Below are 13830 nucleotides of genomic sequence, written 5' to 3' on the forward strand. Positions count from 1 at the left end.
AGTGGTGTGTCGGGGGAGAATAAAATTATTGTTGGTGTTCGTGGAGATCCGTTGTTGCTGCTGGTGATGATGGTGGTGGGAGAAGGAGACGGAAGAAAGAAGAAAAAAGAAATCAGAGAAGAAGAAGAAGAAAAGGTCAAAAGGGCATGTTTGGCTTTTTTTAAAGTAACAAAAACTAAATTTACTCATTATTATTTGACTTGGGGTTTTTGTCCCAGTTTTATTTGAAACGGTTTTTATTTGGTAGAAATAATATGACCTGTTTTTTCTTATCACTAATTTGTTCACCTAGGGGTTTTGTCACTAGTTTTGTTTTGTAATTTCAAATAAAGATTACTTTCTTGTTTCTGTCAGTGTACTATAATTTTAAAAGATGTCTCTCTTTTTTGCCTTTTTATGCACTAAGGCATTAGGTGGATCTCCTGATATATTGGACAGTCGGCCACTAGAGTTTTATCATCTACGGATTCTGAAGCTTTCGGGGCGGTCTTCAAGGGACTCTCTGCGTACAATATTCTACATGCTGAAGATTTCTCCTAATATAAAGGCTCTTTACCTAAGCTTAGGACCACAGGTTTCAACTGAACTTATCAACTTGATATTAGTTTTATTTTCCCGTGTCATTAAATTTGCTTGTTTTCACCTTAGAGTCTTTCCTTAACATTCAATAATGCTCTGCAGGATTCTTCCGATCCAGTGTGTCCATTTTATCATGAGGTATTCGTTAAGCACTTCATATGTTGTTTTTATCATTATCTGATTACTTGGTTAATTCTAACATCATTAATTGGTTATTATCTCGGTAAAGTTAAATTCAGAAGACATACAAGCTTTGCCATGCTGCATGATATATCACCTGAAGTTTGTGAAGATTAAATATCTAAGAGGAAGTGTCAATGAACTAAAGTTGCTTGCGAGTTTGTTGAAGCATGCCATGGTCTTGGAGAAAGTCATGCTGTACAGCCTTTGTATTAATAAGAATTTTATAGAAGGAAAAAAGAAAGAAATGGAGAAATTTTGTGAGATGCTGCTAACATTTCCTAGAGCTTCTAGAAATGCCGTGATAAAGTACTCGGTTACTCCATGTTTCCCCAAAAAGTGACGGAGTCTTGTAAACCGTTTGTATCTTAATTTCTTTGCCTTATCTTTGTTAATTTCTCAATTAAGCTCGTTCGTGTTTCTGTAAACCTCTTGAAGTTCTATAACTGTTTGTTTCTTTGTCTATTTTGACATAAATTAGCAATCCTTCTATAAACTGAAAATTTGTATCACTAGCTTCAACTGTGTCATAAATTTCTGCAGGTTCTGCTTCAAGCTTCCAGGATCTTCTGAAATTTAAAAATACATAGGACGGCTGCAAAACTTAGCAACTTCTAATTCTGCGAGTATTTGAGTATCAAAACTAGTGACATAACCCCTAGGTGAACAAACTAGTGATAAAAAACCGGTCATATTATTTCTACCAAATAAAAACCGTTTCAAATAAAACTGGGACAAAAACCCCAAATCAAATGATAATGAGCAAATTTAACTTTTTTTATTTTAAAAAACCCAAATGTACCCTTTCATCTTTTCTTCTTCTTCTTCTTCTCTGATTTCTTTTTTCTTTTTTCTTCCTACTCCTTATCCCACCACCATCATCACCAGCAGCAACAATGGATCTCCACGAACACCAACAACAATTTTATTCTCCCCCGACACACCACTTCCCTGTAAATTTAGTTTGTTCATTGAGAAACGGTTGTTGTTATTAAAGCCGAGAGATCTAAATCGAGAAATTCTTTTCTCAATCGTTCATTTCAAGTCCCTAAAACTGAGAAAGGAAGAAGCAGCAGCTGCCGCTGTTATCACCTGAAATTAGATCGAGATAGAGATGAAGAAGCAGAAAAGAACGGCGCTGATTCAAGAGATGAAGAATTCGAGAGACGTTTTCTCTCAATCATTAGTTCATTCATTTCCCTAAAACTGAGAAAAGAAGAAGCAGCAGATGCCGCTGTTTTATCACCTGAAATTGAGAGTAAATCTCGTTGTTGTTGATCGAGAAATAGATCGAGAATTGGGAGATGTGAAAAGGGTAAGATAGAGATGATGGATTTGAAACCGATTTAAGATGGGTTGAATCTGAGATTGCAGGAAATTGGATCTGCATCTCGTCTAGGGTTGATTCAGAAATTGAAACTCAGAGTTGAGTTAGATTGATGTGAAGATGTGAATTAGGTTGTTGCTGGTGAAATTGAGGTTCTGATGATGGAAATTGGTTAGGGTTTGGTTTCTGCTGCTCCTGTAGATATCTGAGATGAATGGAGAAAAAGATGGGGATTGGAGGAATTTATGGTTGAGAGAAGGCTTACAAGGAAGAAGTAGAAGAACTGAAGTTGTAGCTGGTGGTGATGATGAATTTGCAGAACCAGTTGCTGCTACCACGACGAATTTGATATGAAATCGAGGTCTTGTTGTGATGAATTTATGAACAGGTTTTTCCTGAAATCGAAGTATGGAAGAGGATGATGATTGAATTGAAGTGGGGGTTTCTATAACTGAAGAATTATGTGATGTATGTGAACTGATGGTGCTATGGGTTAGGCTCTTGGATAGAGTTTGTCATAGAGAAGATTCAGTCGATGGAGGATTTAGAGATGGTTTTGGTGCAATGGAGTTGGAGAATGGCAGAAGCTTGAATATGAGATGTTGCAATGAGTAAGTTGTGGATGTTGTGCAATGAGTTTGTGGTTGCTGTGTGATTGTTAACAGGTTTTTGAGGCAGCAAAGAGATGCAGGTGGAAGTGGCCTGAGTTTGAAATGCAATTGGTGTTGTATATGAATGAATTGCAGGTTACTTGGTTACCTGAGCAGCTGCAGGTGGTATATGCAAATGGGGTTGTGCAGGCGACTGAAATGGTGTTGGTCTGTGTTGCAGACAAGGAAATGGAATAGAAGATGGCAATGTTGGTTTGATGGACAAAGGCTGTGACTGAAGAAAGAAATAAATTGAATTGATGGCCTGGTGGTTGAAAGAATAGAATGAGGTTGTTGATACAATGATGTTGGCTTGATTGAATGATTGAGAAGATTCACAAATAGATGAATGCTAGGAAAAGCAGGAAAGTATTGTGGAGTTGTGGATTATAGGGTTGGAATTGGAAGTGCAGGTTAAGATGCAAAGAATAGGGCCTGGTGGATAGTGCAACTGGAGTTGAAGCAATTGAAGGTGGATAGTGCAGCTGGGTTTTGCCTGAAAGTAGAGATGTTTTTATGTAGAGCTGTGTTACAAGAGATGATGCTGTAAATTAGAGAAGAAATGAAGCTTAAATGAAGTGCAACTACTGATGAAACCAATTATGGTTTCATCGTATTTATGATGAAACCAAAATTGGTTTCATCTAATTTTTGGTCAATGGTGGTGGTGGTCGTCGGCGGGTGTTGGCGATGTTGTTGGTTTTAGTCGGTGGTGGTCGGCGGTGGTCGATAGTCGTGGTGCTGACAGTTGATAATATGTGTTTGTAGCATAGAGCATGGATCTGTGTTGTTGCTGTATCCAAGACAACTGCAACATAAGATCCTTGTTGAATTTTTCTTGTAGTTGAATTCTGATGAAACCAATTAGGGTTTCATCTTATTTTATGATGAAACCAAAATCGGTTTCATCGGATTTGTGATGTAACCAAAATCGGTTTCATCTAAATTTTGGTCAGTAGTGGTGGTGGTGGTCGGCGGCGGTGGCGGTCGGAGGTGGTGGCGGCTGTCGGTTGGCGGTGGTGGTCGGTGGCGGCAACGACGGTGGTGGTCGGTGGCGGTGGTAGAAGGTGGCGTTGCTTGTTGGTGGTGACAATATAATAAGAATTAAAGTGGGGTTGATTTTTGTTTTTATTGGGGTGATTTAAACTAAGAGGTTAATATAGACCAATTATATCAAATGGGATTTTTGTGAACAATTTGTTTTGTTGGACTTTTTGTGTATGGATAGTGACACCTTTGGGATTTTAACTCGCGGACCGTTTGGGCATACACTAAAAAACTGGACAAAGCAGTAAGTAAGCAGAAGGGTGAGCAAAAATCTTCCCGAAACCAAGGATGACTCGTTTTGAAAGACAAACAATGGACTGATGGAGTGTATCTGTTAGCTTTTGTCTGCCTTTCTAATAAAGTTGAGATCCTACACATGAAGTATCTCAGTCTCTAAATTGTCACCGAGAACCATCAAGAACAAAATCAATCTACTCATTGATAAATGATAATTTGTACTCTTTGTCTTAGGTTCTAAAATAAAAACGAAATGGAGCCGTCGATAAGGACAATCAATCCCTATGTACGTACTTTCTTGCTGCTTGACTTTAAGGTCTCTAAAAAGACGTTATACCGTCCCGGTATAACCAAAGATAGAAACCACTTGCTTGGGACCGGAGGATTCACATATGGATGCGTTTTTTTGCGGAAGTCTAGATTAGAAAGAAACTTCTGCAGACCGGTTATCTGGTGAGAATTAGCGCATCCTGCAGGCAATGCAAGGTTTGGATTGATACGTATTGATCTATGTACCTTGGTGACTATTATTACAGATGCAGAATTCAGAATAATAATAGACGAAAACTAGAAAACAGAACACACTAGAAATCAGACTCGAAGAAAAATATCTTCTCTAGATTATGAACAAGAAAACTGTTACAATTCTCTCTTTGTTACGTTCACAATTTCTCTAAACAGTAAATAACTTTTAGTTGTTTGCTAAACTTGCTTTTACAATAAAATTATCTCACAAACTTATCTCTAGGTGATTTGTCTCACAAACTTCCCTTCTTTGATCTAGGTGAGTCTGTATCACAAACCACATTCTAGATGTCTTAGTTATGAGCTAAACATCTCTATTTACAGCTTTAACGGTTTCCAAAACCTTCTAGGAATCTATTCCTTATCTAGGAATAATTCCTTTTCTAGGTAAATTTCCTTATCTAAGAATATTACCTTGTTCTAGGAATAATTCCTTTTCTAAGTATATTTCCTTATCTAGAAATATTACGTTGTCGTAATATTTCCTTATCTAAGAATACTATCTAAAAATCAGTATTCCTTCCCAAAATAGAAGTCTATCCTCAATATAATTTGAGGATTGTTAAGTTCCCAAAACACCAAATGAAGACGTAGTCTTTTTCTTCGCCTTCGGCTTGGGTGTATGAGATTGAATACTTTCAGTCAATTCCTTAAAGGTAGTTTGAATCAATTTCATGTCTATTTGTAGCGTAGCCACCTTTTCTTTTGTAGTTTGTGGTTCGCTAGACTTAGGATCGTCATCTGACTTACCCATCTTTTCCCCTTGTTCTCCTAATGTATTCCAATTTTTGAGTAATTCACCAAGTTGTTTGTAGAGAGATCTAGTGAAGACCATAAACCACATGAATCTTTCCTAAAAGAAACGAACCTTGCTTTGACACCAACTTGATAAGTATTGATCTTTGTACCTTGGTGACTATTATTATAGAGACGGAATTCAGAATAATAATAGACAAAAATTAGAAAACAGAACACTCTTTCGAAGAAAAATATCTTCAATAGATTATGAACAAGAAAACTATTACAATTCTCTCTTTGTTACTCTCACAATCTCTCTAAACAGAAAATAATCTTTAACTGTTTGCTAAGGTTGCTTTTACAATAATAATTATCTCACAAACTTATTTCTAGGTGATTTCTTTCACAAACCTCCTTACTTTGATCTAGGTGAGTCTGTATCACAAACCACGCTCTAGATGTCTTAGCTATGAGCTAAACATCTCTATTTACAGCTTTAACAGTTTCCCAAACCTTCTAGGAATCTATTTCCTTACTTAGGAATAATTCATTTTCTAGGTAAATTTTTGTATCTAAGAATATTACCTTGTTCTAGGAATAATTCCTTTTCTAAGTTTATATTTCCTTATCTATAAATATTATCTTGTCCAGGAAATATTCCTTTTCTGGGTATATTTCCTAATCTAGGAATATTACCTTGTGTAGGAATATTTCCTTATCTAAGAATATTGCCTAAAAATCAGTATTACTTCCCAAAGTATAAGTCTAACCTCAATATAACTTGAGGATTGCTAATTTCCCAGAAGAGGAAAGATACACCTGTATCACGGATTCAGATGTCAGCAAGAGTTCATTTTTCGACAAATCTCTTTGAATTTTTTCTAAAGAAAAATGAAATCAAATTTAATTTCTTACTAATTTTATTTTCAAAAGGGAATATGACCCTGGGCATGAAATTTTTTCTTACCAATTTTTTTCTCCACAAACATAATGTGCGTCGAATTTATACTGTGACCATTTTCTGTTGTTTGACTCATTATTTACGCCTGTCACGTCATCTGTGGTATTAATTCACCATTTACTCCACCTCCTCATTTAGGCTATATATACCATTCTTCCACAGACATATCTCTTCATACCAGTGTAGTCTTCTTGCTGCATTTCACTATGTGCATTTTTGAGTATTTTTTTCTTTTGAATTTTTTGCTTCCAATCTTGAAGGTAAATTTTGTTCGTGCTACATACATTCTGTGACAACAGTTCTATCCTAGACAAGCGCTCCGTGAGTTATTAATAACATCACACTTTTGAAGTATCCCAGAGCAATATTATATTAGGGACATTTTGTACAAAAGTGGGTTTATATTTCCGGGCTTTTATTCATCTAGTTCTGCAGTGATTAGTTTTTAATGATTAGAGTCTTATGACAACCCATGGATTCCTTCTAACAACTATTTCGTAACAACAGACATTGTGATCCAATTTTTCTACTATGGGTTTTGTCTAATCTTTATGGGTTATTCCAACCTAGTGAAGTATGTAATTTTTCTTTATGTTTTGCTCGACAGTCTTTTTTTTTTTAATCTTTATCTGCAAAAGACTTTGTTAAATCGGTGAATGACACCTTTTCTTGGAGGGTTGGATGGGTCTAATATGGATGGTTGTTCATTTGGTAATCCGGAAAGTAATTGCATAACATTTAGTTTTCATTCTCTGTTCTCTAATGTCTTTGTCTATTGGTCCACGTTTGTGGTTGTAATTGCGCCAGCCTGTTAGTCTTGCTAGTCTGTCACTGCCTCTCTATCTCTGTGTAATAAATAGAGCTCTTGTCTCTATTCTCTGTAATAACTTTATCCATTCAATATATGTGATTGTTTTCATTGTCATTATGGTATCAGATGATAGTGCTTTCGTAATATTTTTCAGATCTTGATTCTTCATCTTCATCAATTTTTTTGTTTTTCAATTGTTTCAACAATTCATCTATTCTTCAATCTCACAGATTTTTTTCATCATTATGAATCATTACGAATCAAGAATTTCACATGTTCATATTAATCAAATTTTTGTTATTACTTCTTACAAGCTTAAGGAGGATAACTTCTTAACCTGGAAATTACTTCTTCCTCCTCTTCTCAAACGCTACAAAGTTTCTGGATTTATTGATAGATCTATTCCCTATCCTCCATATCTTCTCAACGATGAAGTTAATCCTGCTTATTCTGCTTGGCATGATGATGATAATACGCTTATTTTGTGGATTCAACTATCAATTTCAGATACAGTGATTTCTTATGTTGCTGGTGCTGATAATTCAAAGGAACTTTGGGAAGCAATTGAATCAATATTTGCTCGCAGCTCATCCACACATTCAACCCAACTTCATCTTAAGCTACAATATCTACGATTAGGTTCAGGTACGGTTTCTTCTGAAGAATTTTCAAATATACACCTACTTCTACTACTTTAATCTGAAGAATTTTCTATGGAAAAGGTATGGCTCTATCACTCACATTGGTAATGTTATCAAATATACACCTACTTCTACTTTTAATCTGAAGAATTTTCTTCTAGTGCCAAAGTCTGCACATAATTTTCTCTTTGTGCATAAATTTACAAGTGAGAACCGTTGTTCAATTACTTTTGATTCAATTGGTTTTTGCGTAAAGGATCTCTTATCTGGGTAGATCACTTTACAAGGGTAGCATAAGAATCGTTTATATCATATGCAGTTTCTCAACAAGACAACTCAGCATACAAATTTATCAAGCATTTCCTTTACAACTTCTGGTAGTTCTCCTTTTACAGCTGTGTGTACATCAACATCTACTTGGCACCAAATATTAGCACATTAATTTTTTCAGGTTCTGCAAAAAGTTTGTAATGTCTTGAATAAACCTCAAATTGTTAAGTCTCCGAGTTGGGAAGAATTCACAAGTTAGCTTTTAGTCTCCTGTAACCTATGTTAATGGCTTCAAGTATTATGTCAATATAATTGATGATTTCTCAAGATTTTGTTGGATTTATCCATTATATGACAAAGCTAAATTCTGAACAATTTTTTTTATTTCAAGAACGTAATTGAGAATCAGTTACAATGTCCAATTCTTACAATTAGAACATATCGAGGTGGAGAATTTTTTTAAACTGAACTCAAGATCATTCTAAGCACTTATGGTACTTCACATGAAGTAACCTGTCCTCATACTCCTGAGCAGAATGGCTTATCAGAGTCTAAACACATATACGTAGTAAATGTAGGTAGGACTTTTCTTATACAATCAGGATTATCAGATGCTTTCTGGGTGGATGCTTTTCAGACAACTAACTTTGTGATTAATATACTATCTAAGAGAAGTCTCAATTTTATTTCTCCATATCATACTCTTTTTCATCAAATTCCATATTACATTTTTGTAAGATCCTTTGGTGCTTCTTGCTTACCATGGCTCAGTCCTTATGCTTCTAACAAACTTCAACCCAAAAGCATTCATTGTGTGTTTATTGGATACAATTCTGCTCATAAAGGTTACAAATGTATTGATCCTAAAATTGGAAGGGTCTATATCTCAAGACATGTGATATTCAATGAGACTGAATTTCCTTTAAAAAATCTTCCCAGGTTATCTTCTTCGGTTTCAAACTCTACGTCTGATACATTATGGGCACCTTCAGCTTCTACAACAGTATTTAAAGTTTCTGCCACACCATTTGCATCTCCTACTTTTATTATTGAGTCAGTGCCAACTATTTCAGCTATTACTTCAGATATTATTATCTCAAATGCACATCAAATGCAAACAAGAGGCGAGTCAGGTATTTTCAAACCTAAAGTATTCAATACTCAACATGCTTTGTCTGCTGACTTAGTTAGTAAAATTCCAGAATCCGCTCCCTCTTGTTTTTTTAAAAAGCAATTAAAATTCTAAAATAGAAAGTCTCAATGACTTATGAACATTATGCTCTTAAAGAAGCTGGCATATGGATACTAGTAGATTTTGATCCTTCTTACAACATAGTTGGTTGCAAATGGGTTTTAAGGATCAAATACAATGAAGATGGAAAAGTTTCAAGATATAAATCTGGATTAGTTGCAAAGGGTTTTCACCAACAGGAAGGGGTTGATTACTCAGAAACATTTAGTATTGTTGCCAAACCAACAACCATTAGACTGTTTCTTCTTTGGCAGTCAACTTTGGATGAGAGATTAATCAATTGGATGTGAGTAATTCCTTCTTAAATGGTGATTTAACTGAAGAAGTTTATATGCAACAACCTCCTGGTTTTGTGATGAGTCTAAGCCCAATCATGTATACAAACTTCACAAGTCTATTTATGGATTAAAGCAAGCTCCTAGAGCATGGTATGACAAGCTCCACACTTTTCTTGTTTCTTATGGTTTTAAAGCTTTTATGGATGATTTTTCATTATTTGTTCAGAAAGGTGGCTTAAGAATAAAAATTATATTAGTATATGTTGATGATATTTTACTAACTGGGAATTCTGCACTATTCTGCAATGAGCTTGTTAGTCAACTTTAAGGTCATCTTCCTTTGAGGAATTTGAGTTCCTGGCACTACTTCTTGGGGATAGAGGTTATAAGAAATGCTAAACATTTTTTTCTCATTCAGACAAGGTATGCTATGGATTTATTGGAAAAATACAATATGACAGGTGAAAATCCATGTTCAACTCCAGTTTCTCCTTCATCTTGAATGTCCACTACAGATGGTACTCCTCTTAGTGATCCAACTGAATTTAGATCTCTAGTGGGTGCTTTGCAATATCTCACCTAGACAAGGCCTGAAATTGGCCATGCTGTTGATCAAGTTTGCTTACGTATGCATTCACCAACTTATGTTCACTTTATTGCAGCAAAAAAAATACTGAGATACATCAAACACACTGTCAACTATGGCATACTTTTTCTCTTAAGGACTTTTAGCTATTAATGTTATGGTGATGCTTATTGGGCTGGTTCCATTGATACAAGAAGGTCTACTGGTGGGTTTTACATATTTTTTGGTACTAATCCTATTTCTTGGTCAAGTAAAAGGCATAATGGGGTAGCTAGAAGCTCTACTGAAGAAGAATACAGATCATTGGCAAACACTGCTGTTGAGGTTGTTTGGGTATGTCAGCTTCTCAGGGATTTGCACTTATTTATTCCAATACCACCTATTATTTCCTGTGATAACATTAGTGCAATATCTATCACTTCAAATCCAGTTTTTCACAGTAAAATGAAGCATTTAGCCATTGATTTCCATTTTGTGAGGGAATTGGTTCAAAACAAGACTTTACAGATCAAAAACTTATCAACTATAGATCAGGTTGCTGTTATTTTTAACAAAAGGACTAGCATGACCCAGATTCTCTTTTCTCAGAGACAAGCTAAAGATTGTTCCTTGTACCACCCTTCAGCTTGAGGGTGGATAATTCATAGCATTTAGTTTCCATTCTCGGTCCTATAATGTCTCTGTCTATTGGTCCACTTGTGTGGTTGTAATTGTGCTAGCCTGTTAGTCTTTCCATTCTGTCACTTCCTCTCTATTTATGTGTAATGAATAAAGCTCGTGTCTCTATTCTCTGTAACAAAATTCATTCAATACATGTGATTGTTTTCATTGTCACTAGACAGGTCTGCGTACGTAGTGGTTCTTTAAAATCATTTGGAGTTGATTATGGAATGTTTTGCTTTACATTTGAGATTGATACTTCAGGGATAAATGGATTTTCGAGTTTGATTCATGTTTTTCAGGAATGCTATGAGTATAACATGAGGCACATTTAGATTGAGTAATAGACATCTTGCAATTGGTTACAAGAATTCAGTGCTGTCGCGTTTTGAATTTTGTGGGAAATTCTCTTTACTTTCTTAGTACAGTTTAGTTTAGATACTCCATATTTATGGAGAATGTACTGCATGTGCTGAAATATTGGAGAAGTGGAGAGCATACTCAGAGGGTGGTACTCGTCTCCAAATTCTTTTACCCGGTACTCGTCTCCAGATTTTTTTTACATTCCATAGCGGGAGCTGATAAAAATGATTGCCAACAAATCATTTTACATAAAACATTATTATATTTTTATTCTTTATTCATTTCCCATTTGTTTTTGCTCTATATTCTTCATTTTCACAATTTTCAGCTTTATTAATAATCTGGCTAGTTTGGGGCCTAGTCCAGTTATTTGAGGCCTATCAAATTCCTCTCCCACCTTTCACAAATGGCTATGGGGTATCAAATTTGATAAAAAGACTAATTTAGCTCCAAATTAATTCCTAAAACTAACACATAAATACTAATTCATTACCATTTTCAGAAAAAAAAACCAAAAAACCAAAACGAAGTTTGTGTTTGCTCAAAATTCTGTTTTGAAATTACAGGCAAACAATCGGGCTATAAAACTTCTGACATACCGATTGTCTAGGTTCCATCATGTAATTGGTTTATGCGGGGGTCAGTATAATCCGATTCCTCGTGCCTCATATTTTCTTTTCTGTATCTTTTTCTAGTGAGAATCGGATTACATGTGCAAATATATAAACTGATTACCTTCGGTGGAAATTTAAATTTTGTACATGCGCATAATCGGTTTATGTTACCAATTATAAAGACCGATTCTAATTGGCATGAAAGCATAATCGATTGTTATGGAAATTCGGTAAGACCGATTGTTCCAAATTATTTCACTTTTTTTCGAAAAAACTAGCAGTTGGGGTCTTCCTCTATATATAGAGACTTCATCCTTGGACCCATTTTGCCCCAAAATTGCTCATTTTATCCCCTCTCACTCCATATACTCCACAACAACTCATTTCATACCTCCACATACAAGAAATGGTACCGTTTGACTCCGCCAAAGATTTGGAAATCACCAAAGCATGGTTCTCCGAAAGTCGAGTTGATCACTCCTCGCCCGAGACCTTTTGGGCGAAGATATATAACAAAATTTAGGCAAGATTATGGGAACCCGAATAGAAGAAGTCTTCAACAATTCCATGATATGCACCAAGTCATCCTAGATGTGATAGTTGCTTTTATAGCTATCCAACAACAGATTTTGAACGCTAGCCACTTTAGCATGTCCCTCCAACAATTTGTGAGTTTTTTTAATGTTTTTTTTTCTACATAATCTACTTTTATCAATTTGTATATAACAAAGTAAGTTTGCATGGTGTTTTTGTAGCATGAAGCTGTGAAAGCGCGCTACCTGGAAGAAAAAGGGGAAGCATTCACATTTGATGCAAACGATAACTTCATGGGATCCAAAATTTAGTAATACGGGCCAGACTTTATGGTGGGTGAGTCGGACTCGGATTCCTCGGACGAAGATTGATGATTTTAGAGGTTTTTGTGTATGTTTTGTGGGTATATCTCTATGGAAACCCTCACGAGACTATAACTCGTCCACTAGGATCACCTAGGGGTTCAAAGGCTTGATGCATGTGCTAAGTGCATTCGTGATTCCTGCGAAAAGGAGTAGATTTGAAATGAATGAATTTTTATTTCTTACGAATATGAAACAATCAGTTTATATATGACGCCAACAAAGACCTATTATGAGAATCGAATATTATCTACACTACCATCAAACGATTCCTGGTGTCCTCCATGAATACCAAAGAACACTACCATGAATCGGTTTACAAGTGCATGAACTTAAACAGATTCTGGGTAGTGTTTTCAAAATTTTCGGTTGTTCAGCGTTTTGAAAGGTCGATTTGTATTAGTTGATCTTACATCTAACATGATTAATTAACCCTAATACAATTAATTAACGCTAATTAATCAGGGGTAAAATAGGTAGTAAGAGAATAGTTGGATAAGGGGTTGTGTAAAATTTATTTCTAATGACCTTTTTTGTCATCTAGTAACAGACCCCAAATAACTGTACTAGGCCCAAACTAGCCAGGATTAATAAACTTTCCTTGAATGTGGAGGCAAAAAACACGTTAACGCCGCCCTCCAAGACAGCTAATAGGGCGTATCAAACTCCAGGGGTTAATACCAATCCTATACTCAAAGATACTTTGATTTATTTGGAATTTGGTATTGTCATATCCTCTCCTTGTGTAATATGACATAGCTTATCTGGAGAGTTCCCTTAGTAAAGTCTAGAGTTGTACTTAGCCCTTTCCAGTGTAAATCGTGTGGTTGACACGATGGCTTGGCAAATGTCGTCCATATACTAGTCTTGTGGTTGTTGGTGAGAGAGGGAGAAATGAATGGATGAATTCTAGTTTTCTTCTGAACCCCTCCTCTCTTTCCTAGCTTCTCTTCTCGACCTAATACTCTTGTTCTTCTAATTATTCTTAACCTAATTCAACCCTTGAGATGTTCTGTGAATCTGTTGTAGCCTAATCTCTACAAGTGGTACCAGAGCACTCGATTCTGAGTGACCTTAACCATGGTGAGTAAAACTGAATTTGAAGCTTTAGCCAAACAATTGCAATCAGTTATTCAATCTAATGAGAATCTTGCAAAAGAAGTGTTAGAGATTAAGGAGAAGCAAGATATACGTTCTACGGTAATGATGTCTACT

General features: G+C 35.7%; 1 protein-coding gene across 1 annotated transcript; it reads left to right on the forward strand.

The window, feature by feature from the left end:
• The first annotated feature begins 443 nt into the window (after window positions 1-443).
• On the forward strand, window positions 444-1260 carry LOC113303569. The gene is made up of 3 exons (XM_026552614.1): window positions 444-574; window positions 682-717; window positions 809-1260. Exons 1-3 carry the CDS (start codon window positions 521-523, stop codon window positions 1100-1102), a joined length of 384 nt encoding a protein of 127 aa, XP_026408399.1. The 5' UTR covers window positions 444-520; the 3' UTR covers window positions 1103-1260.
• Window positions 1261-13830: the final 12570 nt, after the last annotated feature.

The sequence above is a fragment of the Papaver somniferum genome, chromosome 8 (genome assembly GCF_003573695.1).
Source record: "Papaver somniferum cultivar HN1 chromosome 8, ASM357369v1, whole genome shotgun sequence".
Taxonomy (NCBI): Eukaryota; Viridiplantae; Streptophyta; class Magnoliopsida; order Ranunculales; family Papaveraceae; genus Papaver; species Papaver somniferum.